The sequence below is a fragment of the Daphnia pulex genome, chromosome 10 (assembly GCF_021134715.1).
Source record: "Daphnia pulex isolate KAP4 chromosome 10, ASM2113471v1".
NCBI lineage: Eukaryota > Metazoa > Arthropoda > Branchiopoda > Diplostraca > Daphniidae > Daphnia > Daphnia pulex.
Genome location: NC_060026.1, coordinates 3,950,712 through 3,968,745, shown reverse-complemented (window position 1 = coordinate 3,968,745; position 18,034 = coordinate 3,950,712). Strand labels below are relative to the sequence as shown.

The 18,034-nt window shown below is 41.6% G+C and overlaps 6 protein-coding genes, 1 long non-coding RNA gene and 1 pseudogene across 7 annotated transcripts; 6 read left to right on the top strand and 2 right to left on the bottom strand.

Annotated features, from left to right (window-relative positions):
- The first annotated feature begins 3,309 nt into the window (after positions 1–3,309).
- Positions 3,310–4,193, top strand: LOC124204898 (extensin-like). The gene is made up of 2 exons (XM_046602134.1): positions 3,310–3,375; positions 3,458–4,193. Exons 1-2 carry the CDS (start codon positions 3,358–3,360, stop codon positions 4,058–4,060), a joined length of 621 nt encoding a protein of 206 aa, XP_046458090.1. The 5' UTR covers positions 3,310–3,357; the 3' UTR covers positions 4,061–4,193.
- A 1,827-nt stretch (positions 4,194–6,020) lies between these two features.
- LOC124205427 lies at positions 6,021–8,127 on the top strand (annotated as a pseudogene).
- A 44-nt stretch (positions 8,128–8,171) lies between these two features.
- Positions 8,172–8,688, top strand: LOC124204899 (heat shock protein HSP 90-beta-like). Its single transcript, XM_046602135.1, is given in 2 exon segments — positions 8,172–8,272; positions 8,275–8,688. Coding segments are annotated over 2 exon segments (480 nt in total). The 5' UTR covers positions 8,172–8,191; the 3' UTR covers positions 8,674–8,688.
- A 1,455-nt stretch (positions 8,689–10,143) lies between these two features.
- LOC124204902 (histone H3) lies at positions 10,144–10,629 on the bottom strand. Its single transcript, XM_046602138.1, has one exon. It carries the CDS (start codon positions 10,589–10,591, stop codon positions 10,181–10,183), a length of 411 nt encoding a protein of 136 aa, XP_046458094.1. The 5' UTR covers positions 10,592–10,629; the 3' UTR covers positions 10,144–10,180.
- Positions 10,630–10,799: 170 nt separating this feature from the next.
- LOC124204907 (histone H4) lies at positions 10,800–11,276 on the top strand. The gene has a single exon (XM_046602144.1). It carries the CDS (start codon positions 10,891–10,893, stop codon positions 11,200–11,202), a length of 312 nt encoding a protein of 103 aa, XP_046458100.1. The 5' UTR covers positions 10,800–10,890; the 3' UTR covers positions 11,203–11,276.
- Positions 11,277–11,922: 646 nt separating this feature from the next.
- Positions 11,923–12,455, bottom strand: LOC124204900 (histone H2B.3-like). Its single transcript, XM_046602136.1, has one exon. The coding sequence runs from the start codon at positions 12,388–12,390 to the stop codon at positions 11,938–11,940; it is 453 nt and encodes a 150-aa protein (XP_046458092.1). The 5' UTR covers positions 12,391–12,455; the 3' UTR covers positions 11,923–11,937.
- Positions 12,456–12,542: 87 nt separating this feature from the next.
- LOC124204905 (histone H2A) lies at positions 12,543–13,858 on the top strand. Its single transcript, XM_046602142.1, has 2 exons — positions 12,543–12,705; positions 12,765–13,858. The coding sequence occupies exon 2, from the start codon at positions 12,795–12,797 to the stop codon at positions 13,173–13,175; it is 381 nt and encodes a 126-aa protein (XP_046458098.1). The 5' UTR covers positions 12,543–12,705; positions 12,765–12,794; the 3' UTR covers positions 13,176–13,858.
- Positions 13,859–14,984: 1,126 nt separating this feature from the next.
- Positions 14,985–16,171, top strand: LOC124204911. Its single transcript, XR_006879161.1, has 2 exons — positions 14,985–15,308; positions 15,425–16,171. It is a non-coding gene; the product is annotated as an uncharacterized LOC124204911 (long non-coding RNA).
- Positions 16,172–18,034: the final 1,863 nt, after the last annotated feature.

Genomic DNA, 18,034 nt, shown 5'->3' with positions numbered 1-18,034 from the left:
TCAAATATCGCGAGATGTATAGGCTTTGATCAAAGCGTAGGATGAATTTTTGACAAAGGGGAAAAGTTGTATATGTACGATTTCTGCTGTTTCGTATTATCATTTTAAAATCCCAATTGATGAGCTAGTTCTATTCATTGTCGTCAAACTACAGCTCTCCAGCTTCAGGCCACCTAGACCCATTATATTTCGAAAGACACAGCTAGAGCAAAGGTCTTGATCCTCGTTTGTGTCGTCATTTCTCGTCTCGGATACATTGAAAAGGTGAAGTTGAAGAAAAACTTGTCTTTATACGTAATGCACGAACGAGCAAAGTCTGCGAATGTCTGAGCTTTTGTCACAAGAGAACTATAAACTGATTATGAATTATCTAGTCGAATTTTCGTTTGAATAGGTCATGCTAAGAAAAGGATATCAAAATAAATGGAAAGTATGTGGGAGTCGACGGAGTCGACGGGAGTAAAGTCACGCGAAAATGAAATATTGTTTGGAGCTCTGAAACAGACAACCCAATTAACGATACATGGCAATCAGTAGCAATCCAACATATACGAAAATGTATCTATTTAGGGATTAAAACAGCGGTTCGTAATCTTCTCTGAAAGAAATAATAGCCTTTAACTAAGCTATTATAGGCGACGGAAACATTTTTTTTTCTATTCGGCTTCTTGACATAAAATACGGAACAGGGGGCTGAAACAGAACCAAAAAATAAAAAACGCAGAAACGCTGTATAACTAATTAACTACACTGAAATTTTAAAAAAATGTATTAACACAAATTCGGAGAACTGTGATATAAGCGCTTGCTCACGCATTTTTGTCAATTGATTTTATATCTCGCCAAACGTGTCATTCCCAACCTCAAGAAAATAACTGAACAATGTGAACAATCAAAAGCCGGCCTGTGTTATTGACTATACTATTTAGCTATTTTGAATTAGTATACGCCGATTGATCATTTGAGTTGCGCGTGCTGAGATTTGATTCCCGGAAATCAATCAAAGCCACTCACGTACATCGCGAAGAGCAGCGAAGGACACGGTTTCCCAATATCTTTATTTGGGCCACTACGGGCCTAAGGAATAAGTTCGTCTGATCCATTGCTGTATTGGGGAGCAGATACATTTTCCTGCCAAAAGTTTGCGCTTCTCCTAAATAATACACAGGTGGGTAATTATAAGGTGCCGTGTTAGTATAATGATGTATAAAAAGAACAATGGTGGGTGATTTTTTTACGTTTTTTTACACACGCAAATAATAAGACGGAATTCTTATATTCGTAATTTAATTAAGCCACAATTTCATCAAGCTTCAACACACATATACGTCCGTGCAATTTCCTTGTAAAACATCTCATTTCCTCTATTCGTTTCCTCAGCAGCAGTATAGAGCTAGGATTTGGTTTGATTCTGTTTAGCATTGTCTATCGACGAGGCGGTTTTGCTAAAATATACGCAACAGCACGCACAGTTTGAAACACCATGACTTTTACTGAATAATTCACGTGAATCACACGAACAAAATCGAATGCCAAAAATAGGTCAAGAAAAGCTGCCGGATAAAAGAAAGGGGTTGGAGCAGATACAATAACGGCCCTTCTCTGACTGCATTTGATCTGTCGTATATATATAGAGCGTTCGTGAATTTTCGCACGTCACTCGATTCCAAAAATCTACACAGCGCATTATTACCAAAGCTTATGCAGTATGTATTAGATCTCGAAAGTTCTGCAATAAAATACAGTGTTCTTTTAAATGGACGGAATAATTTTTAAAAATTAAAGTTGTTGGTACCCGGTAGAGTAGGGAGGGGAGGAGGATTTCAATAATATACATGGGAAAAGTAAACGACAATAGCTTACAAAAATGCTCGTCGACTTGTTGGGGGTTCAATTCGAAATGAAATTTTTGCTTTCGTGGATAATATTTTAATAATTGGATAATATCTATATTTGATCGTAAATAAGGTTCTCAAGCAGAGGATGCAGCATACGATATTGTACAGCAGTATAGATTAAATATGGATGTTTGCTGTGCTGTACATGTATTTGCTCAAGACCTCAAATGAACGGCGAATGCTTTCAAGGCTTCAAGCCACTATGCTTTTTAAAATGGTCTTTGGCTATTATTATTTGTAAAACTCTTGATGACGATGAACCAGGTCAAATAGTGGAGAAATGAAACAATGAGCAACAGCAGCTATAGATTCAGACTGGACATTGAGGTCGCGAGCTATCAGCTGCTTTACACAAAGAACTGTGCACAGTCCACGGATTAATTTGTCGCAATCTGAAGAGTTCGTACACAACCAATAAAAGCTAGCAGATGAGTAGCACAGCAGCAGGGTCTAGAAACGAAATTAAAATGAACTGCTCCGAACAGGTCACAGTCACACGCATCACAGACAGCTGGACAGCTCAACAGGCCATATTAGTTTAAATTCAATTTCGTAACGAACTTGTCAAGGGAAATGTGGGCGTGGTCCATATGTGCAACCCAACCGAACCCAGCGGCGTACACGACGAGTGCGATCGATCGTCAAAACTTAAACTAGATTATTATCAACGTCAAAAGAGAAAGGTAATAAGCAACGCCTTCAAGATGTTACGTAATGAATTCTGATTAGGCATCATCGTGTAAGTTCAAAGTTATATGTTTCTGCTGAGTGTATTGAGTACGTTGAGTACCAGCAAGAAACTTATCCTTATGAATGGATGTTTAGCTACCAATAATTTTTTGGTAACTTTTGACTTCTGCTAGTTCAAAACAGCTTTTTTAGCTTGCTGCATTTGCATAACAAAGATAACATTCGAAATGGTTAATATGAATACACCACTCCAACGACACCACCCCTTTCATATTCTGCCTTTAAGTTTTGAAACGATTATACTAAAATATTAATTAACGTGTTATTGAGGAGGCATAGAATAAGGAAAAATGGTTTAAAGCTTTTATTATCGGCGACTTTATCATCATTAACAATATTAGCCTAGCTACCAGTTCTAAGGAGGCTAAGCTAACGTTTTTAACGAATCAATTTCCAATTGGTGGATAATAGCTTCCAGGAAAATTGTTTTCCCATAGGGCTAAGATACCCTTGGGACTTGTGTGCAATACTTTGCAAGGTGATACAGTTTTCGTACAAGTTACAAAGATTAATCAACAATTTTCTCTGGAACTATAGATGAAATGATTTTTCTCAGAAGTCAATCAAAGGGTTCATTAGTCGGGTGAATTCAAGGATGAACTTCCGAACCACACTGGCTACTAATATATAAGCTCGGTTGAACGCTGGAGTAAGCATAACCACTCAGCTCACTGCACTTGAAACATTATTCAGAACCCTGCAGAGCACCATGAAGTTCTTCTTATTGGTAACATACTCAATTATTTCTTACTTTGTCTATTCGTCCGATCAAAATAACAGTTGTTCATTTATTCCTTTTAATATTAAAGGTTGCCTTTTTGGGCGGAGTCTTGATTTCTACCTCGGAAGCTGGAGTTGTCGGACGTGATCGTCGCTCATTTTTCGATGGTCCTAAAAAACCCAAATTCCCGAGTATCGTTTTGGTGGGCCTCGTTGATCAACCCGTACCGACAGTAGTCGGAATGCCGCAGCAAAATCCTTATCCCGGTCCTCCACCTCCGTCTTACGCACCTCCGTCTTACGCACCTCCGTCTTACTCACCTCCGTCTTACCCACCTCCATCTTATTCACCCCCATCTTATCCGCCACCTTCATACTCACCTCCAGCCTACGCTCCTCCGCCATCGCCTTACGCTCCGGCTCCGCAAAGCTACATGGCTCCTCCGCCGCCGTATCAGCCGCCGCAGTATGCGCCAGCAGCACCGGCTCCAATGCATCCACCACAAGCTCAACAGCTTCCCGCCAGCGAGCCTCAACAGCAGGAGGAAAGCGTTCCTGTTCCAACACAGGAAGACTTGAAGCCGACTGAAGCGGATCCACCAGCAGCCAAACATGTCGAGACGGAATTGAGCGATGCTGCCCCGTCGACAGAATCGACTAGCGATAGCAAGAGCGATGACCAGTCCAACTAGGAAACTTCCACTTCGTCTTCTTTATAATTATTTCGAGGGTGTTGTTTAAAGTAATAAATATTGCATTTCCTAGACAAATTCACCGATGTAAAGAATCTGATTCATTTCTGAAAGTTTTCATAAAACTGTGCTCCTTGAGGTATAACTGAAATATACTCAAGGGTCTCGAGTTAATTTCGGACTAAGAAAATTGGAGTTTAACCGCGTGAAACGTGAAGTGAGTCATTGAGTGCAAAATTGTAAACAAGAGTTAAACGATCAAATATGACATATGAGTTTCACACTGAGGAGAGTCTGCAGCAATTAATAAAGCTCTATGTAGCAACTGCGGGGGGTTATCAAATTTCCTGGAAAGAGTCCAATAGGCTTATTTATCATACTTGTCAAATGAAAAAGTAATCTTCGGCACATGCTTCTTCATTTTGTCCTGACGTTATCGTTATCTAATCGTGGGTAGATTATTATTAACTGGACCAAGCCCAATGAAATTCAATTAACCTCTCAGGTACAATAGAGTAGATCTTTGCTTTTCGGGGTTTTGTCCAATTGAGTTTCGAGCCCTATGTGTCCAGATGGAAAATTACAGAAATTAAAAGATTACATTGATATTTAAAAATATTACTACGTAGAACGGTGGTATCACTATAGCCAGCCAATCGTGCCACATTTCACAGAAAATGGAAAGGTAGTAAACAAGTTGTAATGCTAATTCCAATTGTAAACAACTTAGGAATACACACATTTTTGTAATGGGTTAATAGTGTTTAATGTATAATAATAATGAAATAAAGAGCACGCTCGGGCTCATTTAATCATAGTTGTGTATGTGTAATGCCTTTTTGTTTTTCATTAAATTGAACCGGTAGTACCTCGGCGCGACTTCTATCCGACCTAGTCGGGTGGGGAGAGAAAAATGAGCATAGGCTACACTAGCTGACACTAGCGTGTTCGTTAAACCGCTATAAACGGTCGTAACTATGAACCGGTAATCTTCAAGCTATGAATTCCGTTGCTCAGTCCGTAGCATGGTCCGAAGATTGACTATATACTATACCGCATGAGTCGAACGCATAGCTCGATGATTTCGCCATCTAGGGTGGGGCATTTCAGCAAAAAGTTTACGTAGTCAAAAAAACTTTAAATTTCTACAAGTTGGACAAAGACAAGAGAAGAATAACCCTGTCACTTTTTTCGCCACCAGAAATTTGAAAGCCAAAGGAAAAGACAATCAAAGAAATCAGAACTAAATCAATGACTGTGAGATCAAGTATCGAATGTAAAAATTCGTTGTAAGGGATAAGTCTCTGAATCCCTCTTATTTCTTTTCGCTTCTCTTCGTAAAAGCGGAAACGAGAGAGCAATTTCCCGTAGGGATTCTAGTCACAGTCGAAGGAGGCTCAGTTTCGACACGCCACCGCTACGATACAAATCGCTATTCAAACGTACGAAAAAAGGTTGTATTCTTCAACACGAAACGTACGGAAATGTTACGCAAAGTGCCTTCACTTTTTATAGACATAGATTGCTCGCAGAAATCTCTTTCAGATAGATGTAATTTCCAGGGGTATCTGTGTTTTTACACAGCGTTTTCCCTGTAAAATCGCAGTCGCCAAAGACGCGCCACTAGCTTTCGATGGCCACCGCTATTCCCGCCAAAGACGCACTAATCTTTATTTTATGCCGCTAGATGCGCCACATTGGGGCTCATTTTCCCGGCTTGAAGCGCGTCAACCCAAGAAGCTAGTTTGCAGGCCTACTAGAAGTGAGTTCGGTAGTAGTTTTTACGGCTGTCTGGGCTGGCGGCCTTGTATACACTATACATGTAGATCCCCAGTCCCCACTCAATGTGATCAAAAAAGCGTCCGGTTTATTTGTTTACGTTTAACAATAATAAACTTAAAATAATAAATCCTTCGTGTTTAGACAAACAAATTGGTTATTTACACATTTTTTGGTAGGTATGCCTCAAGTACATAGATATGTAGAATTTCAATTTTTTAGTGTGATCTACCACAATTGACAAACTTTTCTTACTGAAATATTTTACTTTTCCTTTTTAGATGCCTGGAGAAGTTCAAATGGAAGCCGAGACTTTCACATTCCAGGACGAGAGTGCTCAGCTTATGAGCTTAATTATCAACACCTTTTAGTTGATTTACAACTCCTCAGATGCCCTAGACAAGATCCGTTATGAATCCCTGACTGACTCAAGCAAGTTGGACAGCGGCAAGGATCTTGAAATCAAGATTGTCCCCAACAAGAATGACCATACTCTCACTCTCATGGATACGTCAGTTGAGAAATTTAGTTCCTCCTATTTGTACATGAATTTGAATGTTCTGTTTCTCTTTAGTGGTATCGGCATGATCAAGGCTGATTTGGTTAACAACTTGGGTACTATTGCCAAGTCTGGAACTAAAGCTTACATGGAAGCCTTTTGCTGGAGCTGACATCTCAGTGATTTGTCAGTTTGGTGTGGGTTTCTACTCTGCTTACCTGGTTGCCGACAAGGTGACAGTTCATTCCAAGCACAATGATGATGAGCAGTACGTTTGGGAATCGTCAGCTGGTTGTTCTTTCACCATCAAGCCTGATCACGGAGAACACATGAGTAGAGGAACCAAGATTATCCTCCACTTGAAGGTCTCTACATTAATGAGCACAACGTCGCCCTCATCAACTGAACCCTGGAAACATTGAAGGAATAGTGCCAAGGGCCTTGTCACGAAATCCAGAACTGCATCGCCACTCACGAGTCGAATGGACTGGACATCATCACGGATCTTCTTCTTACCGACATCAATCCATTAGGTAACAGTTTCCTTTCATTCCATTTGATTCTAATAATTATTTGATCAATTATTTAGGACAACGGAGAATAAATCTTGTTTTAGAGTTGAAACACAACGCTTCCAAATTGTTGCTGGCTGTCATGGAGAGTCGTGGCGACAGCGAGAAGGCGGAAAGGATCCTGTACAACATGAATCCTCGCCAATTGGTGGACGTTACCTGCAAAGCCTATCACCAAAAGTTGGTCGGTGGAGAAGAGGCGGCCAGAACATTTACATTTTGTGCCACCAATTGGCGCAGCACAACAAAGAATTGGCCGCCCTGATGAAACCGCCGCCAGTGGACGGAGTCAGTGGTGATGTGGCCGTGCAGTACTACGCCAATCACACGGCGCAAATCGAAATTGTCCGTCACGACCGGACGATGGAGCAGATTGTCTTCCCCATTCCGGAAATGTGCGAGTATTTGACCAACGACACGAAAGTGCGCGTCTTCCACACGGCGGAGCGCGACGACCAGGGATCGAAAGTGGCCGCCTTCTTCGAAGGAGTCGACGACATGTTTGACGAGATGAAATGGCAGAAGAAATTGCACGGACAGCCGTTCCTCTTTTGGGTCAGCTCGCACATGTTCATCTGGAGTCAAATCCTCTTCAATTTGGCCGTCATTATCAACTTGATTGTCGCCTTCTTTTACCCTTTTGACACTGGCGGACCGGCTCCTGATCCTGGCACTCACCTCTCAGGTCTGCCCAACTTGGAATAGTAACTCCCATTTCCATCTTTTCAACGATCTTTTCCCTTTATTAATTCAGGTCTCATCTGGGCCGTCATGCTCCTATCCGCCGCTGTGGCCATCATGTTACCCAAACCGTCGGGTATAAGGACCGTCATCATGACAGTCATCCTCCGGCTTATTTACTCAGCCGGCCCTCAACCCACACTGATGCTCCTCGGCACCGCCACGGTAGTGTTGAAGGGCGTCCATCTGCTGAGCATCATGGGCAACGCCGGGACATTCCAGCGGAGCGTCAGAAAAATCTGCACGGACACGGAGATTGTCTACCACGGCGTTCACCTCATCTTTTGCTTCCTCGGACTCAGCACCCATCCCTTCTTCTTCTCCGTCCTTTATTTGACGTTGTCTACCGCGAGGAGACGCTGCTCAACGTCATCCGCTCAGTGACGCGAAACGGCAGGTCCATCGTTCTCACTGCCGTTTTGGCTCTCATCCTAGTCTTCATGTTCTCCATCATCGGGTATTTCAGTTTCATGTAAGTTTTCCATGTTCCATATTGAAATTCTTTTATTTTTGCCACAAGAAACGGACAAGAAAGTCGAGATGGTCGTCATTTTCAAGTCTCCCTGCTGTATCGTCACCTCCCAGTACGGCTGGACCGCCAACATGGAGCGTATCATGAAGTGAAGGCTCAGGCTTTGAGGGATACCTCCACCATGGATTACATGGCCGCCAAGAAGCACTTGGAAATCAACTTCGACCATCCCATCGTCGAAGCCCTGCGCGTCAAAGCAGAGGCTGACAAGAACGACAAAGCCGTCAAGGATTTGTTCATGTTGCTGTTTGAAACCTCTCTGCTGTCATCTGGTTTCTCCCTGGAAGAGCCAGACGTCCATGCTTCTCGCATCTACCGCATGATCAAATTGGGTTTGGGTATCGATGAAGATGATGTCCCTGCTGGTGGTGAGGAAGCCAAAGCCGAAGAAGAGATGTCGCCATTGGAGAATGATGAAAATGCTTCTCGCTGGAGAAAGGCGATTAAACGTGTCAAATACTGTTATGAAACACAAACTCCGTTTCTCTAAATTGTTCTTATTTCATCGTTTTTGCGAACTGGAATGAGGGCATTCATATGATAAAACTAGTCTTATTGTCTTAAAATCATTGCTTTACTTCATTGCGTTGCTCCCTCATTCCTGGAATTGTATAACTACTTGTTAAGAGTTGGAATTTAATACAACCAATCGCGGTTTGCGTATAAAAACTTTGTTCGATTTCTCTCCATACCCCTGCTTGTGACAGCTATCCAACGACACCGAGTTTCGAATAGAAAAGCGGTACATAGAGCTTAACATTTTGGTCATGAGAAATGATTTTAGAAAAATGATGACGAATGGAATTGGTTATTCGTGGAGGATAATCCGCTGAGTTGGTTGCATAAATTAGAATGCGGCTTAGAATGCTTCGTAAGAAATTCACTAGGCTACTCAACTAAGTTGATCCATAAATCACACTTCGCTAATCTATAAGTGAGTTGAAGAAAATTCTGCCTCTCTTCATTAGAAAACAAAATGTGTTGCCTAGATAGTCCGGCTTTAAAGTTGCATTAAATGACTTCAATCCCAACATGATAGGGATCCAAATGATACAAGTTGTGAAACTGGTCAAAAGGTAACCGAAAAAAAAAAATAGTTAGGCGTGCTCCTGGATTATAGTTACACAAAAAAAAATTATGTCTATAATAAGCGCCGAGCACACCCTACATTGCGCGAAAAAATACTTAACCTATATATAACCTTACCCCTAACCCCCAAAAATTTATTATGCACACTTCCTCATTTAAGTTAAACACCAAAAGTCCCGGAGGGAAACTGGCGACGCTAGGCGCGAGGCACAATTCGTTTTTGTGCAAATCGGTTTTTGAGAGGTCGCGCCGTCAAAAATGTTGAATGAGCTCTAAATATTGGCCACCAGGTGGCTTGTTTTGTTTACTTCGCCTTCTTGTGTGGTGTAGACTGTAGATTTGATAGTCGTCTGTGTTCTTGTTTTAAAAAATGCTACCGTATTCTTATTTGTATCTGGGAATAATATTGAAACAAATAATTAGGAGTTTGAAATGTGGTTGTGAATTTAAATAAAGTGTTTGGATCGAAAGAATGAGTGGCGACGATCACAAGATCACGTGAATAAACCGACAGCCAGATCTTGTTTGCAAACCACAAACCAGGTTGGTTCAAAAATTTTCAGATTCCCACTGTTTAAATGGTTTGCGGTCTATTTATTTGGTTCAAAAATAGTGCATAATGATTCAATGTTTGTTCTTGTTTAGCAAAAAATTGTAGCAGTTTTCATTGGCACATTGAAATCATCGATAAGGAAAGACATTCAGAAGGAACCAGTAGTTAGTGATAAGTAAGAGTAGGCTATTTGCTATTCTTTATTGTAAAGGCCATTGCCTTTACAACAATCTGTGACGGCAAGAAAGATTTACAATAGTATTGAAATGAAAAACATGGGTGGTTGATAATCTTTGCTTTAGTAAATGGTGGCCCTGAAAAGGGCCGATTGGTAAATCAAGGAGTATTAGGTCGCTTAGGCACGTTCACCACGAATACGGCGAGCGAGCTGGATGTCTTTTGGCATGATGGTGACTCGCTTGGCGTGGATGGCGCACAAGTTGGTGTCTTCGAAAAGACCCACCAAGTAAGCCTCGCTGGCCTCCTGCAGGGCCATGACGGCCGAGCTCTGGAAACGCAAGTCGGTCTTGAAATCCTGGGCGATTTCTCTGACCAAGCGCTGGAATGGCAACTTGCGGATCAGAAGCTCGGTCGACTTTTGGTAGCGACGGATCTCACGAAGGGCGACGGTGCCGGGACGATAACGATGGGGTTTCTTGACTCCTCCTGTGGCCGGGGCACTTTTGCGAGCGGCTTTGGTGGCCAACTGTTTGCGGGGCGCCTTGCCACCGGTGGATTTGCGAGCGGTCTGCTTAGTACGGGCCATTTCGAAAAACTGATAAAATTTTCGAATTAATCGAACAAACGAACAGAAAAGCGGTTGGTATATGTAGGAAGTAGACGGACGTTGAGGAACTAAGTAAGGTTTACGGCTAGGGATTGGCTAGTTCAAAAAATGGGAGGGAAAAAATTTCTAACGGAATTTCTCTTTGTCAGAGAGATGGCTTGGCAAAGGTTCAACCAATGGGCGTTCCGTTCGAGGGGTCTGGAGGGGTATATAAACTTTGTACTTTTAGATAGCTTAATCATTCAGTATTTGCTCAAATCTCTGAAACTCATTCCAAAATGACTGGTCGCGGCAAAGGAGGAAAAGGACTCGGCAAGGGAGGCGCCAAACGTCATCGCAAAGTTTTGCGTGACAACATCCAGGGAATCACCAAGCCGGCCATCCGTCGTCTTGCCCGTCGTGGTGGTGTCAAGCGAATCTCTGGTCTCATCTACGAGGAGACCCGTGGTGTGTTGAAGGTGTTCCTTGAGAACGTGATTCGTGACGCCGTCACCTACACTGAACACGCCAAGAGGAAGACGGTGACGGCCATGGACGTCGTCTACGCATTGAAACGCCAGGGCCGCACTCTGTACGGTTTCGGCGGTTAAATCTGACTTTAGTAGTCAAACTCTGATCTTTCAATCCAATCGGCCCTTTTCAGGGCCACCATTTACTTAAAGAAAAAGATTTCTCAACCACTTAAACCATATTCTTAAAGTTGACTTTCTATTAACATGAATAACAAAAACAATCCGATTTGATACAGGTCTTTGGAGCAATACGTCCTAACTATTAAAGTATTAAGTAAGTGTTCGTGCATCATAGAAAATATTTTTCTAGATATTAAAGCTGGTATGAAACGCATTTCACTGTTTTCAGCCGAATAACATGAATCGGAAAATATCCAGATGCTTCTCAGATTTTACGGAGTATAATTTTTTGATACATCAATTTCTGGAGTTGTGCTACTGCAAAATTATTTTGTCACTATCGGTCGATCTTCATCTGAATCACTATTTGAATGAAATGAAAACGCTGTGGCATAGATCAAAACTGTTATGATATGTTGATTTTTTAACGCTTTCTTTCAACTTCTACTTTTAAATGAAAAAAAACTGTGAATCCGAAATATTTAATAACTTTTCGTCGTATCTAACGATTTGCTTAATGTAAAAGTTACTCTATTGCTACGGAGACGAATTTCGTGATCGATTTTTCTCTCTATTCAACGCATTGTTCCGAAATACCTTAGAAGAGCGTACTATGTCTAGATACAAAGCGTTAAGTTCCGTCATAAAAATTGGGTCGAGTTTTGGACTGGATTAGAAAAATGCCAAAAGCAGTTAATTTGTTTTCATTTCTTGAATATTTTGGTGGCCCTGAAAAGGGCCGTTTGGTTTGTAGAGAGACCAAGAGGAACAATCTACTTGGTGCTGGTGTACTTTGGTGACTGCCTTGGTGCCTTCAGACACGGCGTGCTTGGCCAACTCACCGGGCAAGAGCAGACGGACGGCCGTCTGGATTTCCCGGCTGGTGATGGTCGAACGCTTGTTGTAGTGGGCAAGACGGGACGACTCTCCAGCGATGCGCTCGAAAATGTCGTTGACGAAGCTGTTCATGATGGTCATGGCTTTGGAGGAGATGCCAGTGTCGGGGTGGACCTGCTTCAAGACTTTGTAGATGTAAATGGCGTAGCTCTCCTTCCTCTTGCGCTTCTTCTTCTTGTCGCCCTTGGCGATGTTCTTCTGGGCCTTGCCGGCCTTCTTCGCTGCTTTACCGCTAACCTTGGGGGGCATTCTGAGACTTGGAGTAAATCTGAGATTACTAGGCAAATACCAGTGACGGTTGTTAGTCTGGCGAGGGTATTTATTTCATATCTTGTTCACCCTCTTTACCTGACAGAAGCAAATTCTTCCGACCCGAGGACCAATAGGGTGGGACCCCAGCAGTGGGACAGATGTTCCGTGTTCCAGCGCAGAAGGAGGAGGAGCTTCTGGTAGTTAACACAATCTTCCTTGTGTTACACGAAATAATGGCGGGAATATGTTTTACAGCTGCCCTTCCGATTGGTTTAAAATGGTCTCACTGTGTTCACCATCAATCCGATCCTGGTGAGTATATAAGCCTCAACATCTTTTTCAAACTTTATCATTTCGTTCCTTGATTTTAGGAACCGCGTTCACTTACTCTACATCTCAACATGTCTGGCCGTGGCAAAGGAGGCAAAGTCAAGGGAAAGTCAAAGACCCGTTCCAGCAGGGCCGGACTTCAATTCCCCGTCGGTCGTATCCACCGAATGCTCCGCAAAGGATCGTATGCTGAGCGCGTCGGTGCCGGTGCCCCCGTCTACTTGGCTGCCGTCATGGAGTACTTGGCCGCTGAGGTCCTCGAGTTAGCCGGTAACGCCGCCCGTGACAACAAGAAGACCCGCATCATCCCTCGTCACTTGCAATTGGCCATCCGCAACGACGAAGAGTTGAACAAACTTCTCTCCGGTGTCACCATCGCTCAGGGTGGTGTCTTGCCCAACATCCAGGCCGTTCTCTTGCCCAAGAAGACCGACAAACCCGCCAAGGCTTAAACTTCTCCCGTCCTTAAATAAACGGCCCTTTTCAGGGCCACCAATTTATTTTGAAAAAAGAATTTGCTTAGTGCTACATTTCGTACATATCAATTAGGTTTTGGCAATGATTACTTGCGCAAATTTTCTGATTTATCGCAAGGTGGCACTCTTGAATTGTTTTGATTCAACCTAAATTGTCTGCTGGTATTTCGTTTGTCCAACTGTGAGAGAAAAACATTTCTTATGATATTTCGATGAAATGGATGTATTTTACATGTTATTTTCGTATAAATTCATTTTTTTTCTTTTCTGTTCTTTTTAACTCTTCTCTTTTTTTCTGATCCACCTTGTTCAAATTCATGCAACCTTGCCCACTCCCCCTCAACTCCAGTCCAAAATATTCAAAATGGTCGCCGCCTGGATTGCTGGTGGAAGCGATTCTCATGATAATTCTTATCTCAGTGATTCGGTAATTGTTACATTTTTCGTGGATTGTTCTATGATAGCACTATTAGAGTATCTGTCTGTCTGGTATTTCATTTTTACCATAACACTTTGCGACCAACTTGAAAAAGAAATTGGATGGCTGTAAAGTGTAAAGAAGAGTTTACTTCATATGAGATATTTTTGGTCTTTATTCTTAAAGTTGGGTTAGTTAAACTTTAAATTGTTTAATAGATGACACACTATTTAGATTCTCATTTCATTCTTGACCTAATATTTTCAGGTAATATCTTCAACTTAAGGTTTCGTGTGTCATGGGTGCTTGTGACAATAAAGATGAAATTGTCCAATTCAAGCTTGTGTCTTACAAAACTAAGAAAATTCTATTTGCAAGGTAGTTGTTTTGATTAACATTTATTTTTATTAGTGTGATATTTAAGATGGTAATGCATAATTAGGTAGAAAACCTTTCTGACAAAACATGGTTTTCCAGTTGTTGCTGAATGGATTGTTTTCGGGTTAGTTCCCATGTCTAAAGACAAATCCTAGCCCACAACTCACCAAGAGGATACTTTCGACATATTTATGTCGATACTTTGTATGCAGAGGTACTGTGCAATGTTTATTAATTATTTTTCAATTACCATTGTAGAGTTGAACCTACAGACGGGCCGGCCAGTTTGCATGTTCTTCACGCTTGAAGGGAACATATCGTGTAAAACTGTAAATGCGGTGTTGTAGAGGTTGGGTGAGAATGAAACGTGTTGCATCATTATCAAGCAGGTATTCAATAGCCATTTGGTATTCATTTTGATATTGGTTTTTGTAGACCCATCCCCAGCAACGTCAACCTAAAGAAGGAAAGGCCAGTTTGCATTTCCTTCACGCTCGAAGGTCACGGAGATCTTAAAGTAAAACGTGTCATGCGACGGGGGAGAGGTTGGGTGAGGACGACACGTGTTGCATCATTATCAAGCAGGTACAATAGCCGTAAGGCTTAAGAGAGGGGTCAGGGTGAGAAAAAGTCGTATAAAAGGAGAGAGAAAAGGCGTCGGAAATCAGTCGAGTGAGCATCTCCGACACGGCAAGAACTGCTGTGCACTATTTGTCACTAAATCGCAATCATGAGTAAATATTCTGTTACTTGTGTTTTTGTATTAATTTCTATTGTTTTTTGTCAGTTATTATTGCATATTAATGTTCAAATTATTTATTGTCTAGTCAATTATGGCGTTGTGCTGCTGTTTGTTGTTGTACACCACCACCAAGACTACAATTTATGCTGCCCGAGCTGCATCACCAAAGAGCCCTAGTACTACATCGTGATTCCATTTTTTTAAAGCAAAATCCATTGGGTTTTAATTTTGATATTGTTTTTTGCAGACCCATCCCCAGCAACGCCAACCTGCAGAAGGAAAGGCCAGTTTGTATGTCGTTCACTTTCAAAGGTCACGGAGATCATTACGTAAAACTGTCAATGCGGTGGTGTAGAGGTTGGGTGAGAACGGGAAGCGTTTGCCTCATTTTCAAGCAGGTAAATAGCCGCAAGGCTTAAGAGAGGGGTCAGGGTGAGAAAAAGTAGTTTAAAAGGAGAGAGAAAAGGCCAAAAAAATCAGTTGAGTGAGCATCTCTGACACGGCAACAACTGCTGTACACTATTTGTCACCAACTGCATTCTCGAACGTAATACCAGTTCGCAACCAAATGGTAAATTTTATTATGTTTTTACATAGTTTTGTATCATTTTTCACTTTATTATTTTTTCTCTTTGTTAATATGTCGGTTATTTTTGAAAATTAATGTTCAAATTATGTACCGTCTAGTTAACTATGGCGTCGTGCTGCTGTTGGTTGTTGTATCCTTGATGGTTGGGTCGACCACTGGTGTACCGATGTTTCGTGGGTATGGTTGATACCAAACCGCAACGCCGCCGTCTAACACAACAACAACGTGCGCAACAACCGCATACTTCACTACCAAGGCCGCTGAGTATTACACCACAACCTGTGATGTCCCGAACTACTTCACCGAAGCCTCAAAGTATAATTCTGCCTCGAGTTACACCACCAAGGCAGCGGAGTACTACACCACCAAGGCAGCGGAGTACTACAACCACCAAGGCAGCGGAGTACTACACCACCAAGGCAGCGGAGTACTACACCACCAAGGCAGCGGAGTACTACACCACCAAGGCAGCGGAGTACTACACCACCAAGGCAGCGGAGTACTACACCACCAAGGCAGCGGAGACACCACAAACTACGATTCCGCAATTTTCTACATGAAAATTTCTAAATACTCGAGCCGAAATTTCTGTCAGGTTATTTATATTTGTCGGTTATTTTATGATCATTGGTCACTGGAAATTAATTATTGATCTTAAAAGAGAAAATTAAAGTTTTAATACGGGTAATTCTTTTGTAATACTTTTGTTAGTAACTTCAAGTTTGTCAACTTTGCGTCAGTTGTCTATTGGTGTTGGATTTCTTCAAGACCGGTATGCTGAATTGTGAATTGTTTATTTTATGGTTTAGAGGTGACTACTGCCTTATTCATATGGACATGTTCTTGTGGTTCGACGATGATATTTCAAGGATTAGTTACGAAAGACACTTGTAACTGTAGATTTTATCATCTTATAAGTAATGGGGAAGTGACTGACCTTTGTAAAAATGAAAGACTTTGAAATTGAGAGAAATATATTGATACAATTCATAAACAAAACTTGGTATAAATTAGAAACAATGTACAAAAAACTTATAAAAAGAATTGTGTTATATTGTCCCACCTCCTCCCACAATTCCTCCACAATTTATAGTCAGATACATACATACACATATACACGATACACATATACATACACTTAAGTTAACCCATTAACTGCCACGCCATACAACCCGTAAGTTACTCTCTACTAATCTACGCGCCACGTCTGAAGGATCCATGACCAAGTGGGACTTTCCATTGCTGACAAGTCCGTGCTGAAAAGGGGGAACTATGGTGAATTGCCTAAAACAGGCGCCTTGCGGCAAATTTTGGGCTTGGCGACTCTCCGACCCCGCGGCTTGTAAACCACGAGACCAAACAGCGTGGCCCGTGCTAAGGAACTAGGGGAAAACAAAGGCGTGGCAGACAACGGGTTAACTAACACTAACACAAACATATTACCAACAACAAATGATGATCCACGCTGACATTTTGGAGATACCAGCGACGTTTTAGTGTCCATCTTCTCGACGTTTCCTCTCATTACCTGAATAGAATAAAGAGAAAACAATTCTTATTAAGTGACATGCCAATTAAAGTAACATAATAGTCACATAATACATATAGGCTCATTGTTCTGGTTTTTTTGCTCGAAACTTTAAAGGCGCGCTTTAAATTGCTTAAAATCTACCTAACAATATTGAGAACTGTTCACAGAACAAAGCTCACATGCTAGTCTTCAAAAAAAATTCCGGAAGTAGACCGGAAGTAACCACAGCGCCTCAACCATTGAGCTGTCGTCAAATTAAACCACATATTCGTGATCTCCATGAAATTTGGGGTCGATTAGATGTGATTTAAACGAAATCCAAAATTTGGCCAAAATCGAGAATTTTCCTGAACTGTTCAGGAAAATTTTCGAAACCGGAAGTACGCGTACGTAAAAAAGATAACATGAACTTTACCACAAATTTGACGAGGATTACGAATATGTGGTTCTTTTGCTCCTCGAATGAATATTTACTGAACTACTGACTGAAATGAGCAAACCGGAAGTAGAAAAAAAAGAGCAATTATCGAAAATTTTACAAGTGAGCTTTGTTACAGGAATAGCAATCGTCAGTTATTACTTAATATTTCAACAAAATAACTGCCAATAAATGTTTAAATAGACGTGCAAAGTAACTGAAAATGACTGTTATGACAGCTGCAAATTATCAAAAAGCCATCTAGCGTTAGAAAAAGAAACGTCCAAGTAAAACTTCGTTGGCGCGTAAGAAGGGTCTGATTTTGAAAACTATTACACAGACAGAGTCTAACGCAACTAGACTATTAGTAGATAACCTACGAAAATAAGTCAATTGTTGGGTACCTGGGCCTAATCCCTTGGTGAGTGACTGCAGGTGCGTAACAGCGGACGGAAGCGATCACTGAAGTGGTCCAGAAACTCGCCAGTGAAGTAAAACAAATTGTGTTTAGAAGCAGTAAAGTTAGATGAGCGTGCGTCGCGAAGATAACGATGGACGTTGACGTGGAAGTCCCTCTTCCGTCATGGACAAAGGTCAGCATTGGCACAAGAATCTCCGGGCCAGGACCACACGATTCCATAAAGAAACTGTGTGCTCTGTAAAATAAAATGTTTTACATTAATAAAAATACAACAAAGAATAAAGCATATCAATCTTTACCTTTTCTAAGAAGCACACTTCAATTATCATGATGAAAAA

What these genes read in the sequence shown, in the direction of transcription:
- LOC124204902 (XM_046602138.1), bottom strand. Translation starts at nt 10,591, where the DNA reads ATGGCCCGTACTAAGCAGACCGCTCGCAAATCCACCGGTGGCAAGGCG.
- LOC124204907 (XM_046602144.1), top strand. Translation starts at nt 10,891, where the DNA reads ATGACTGGTCGCGGCAAAGGAGGAAAAGGACTCGGCAAGGGAGGCGCC.
- LOC124204900 (XM_046602136.1), bottom strand. Translation starts at nt 12,390, where the DNA reads ATGCCCCCCAAGGTTAGCGGTAAAGCAGCGAAGAAGGCCGGCAAGGCC.
- LOC124204905 (XM_046602142.1), top strand. Translation starts at nt 12,795, where the DNA reads ATGTCTGGCCGTGGCAAAGGAGGCAAAGTCAAGGGAAAGTCAAAGACC.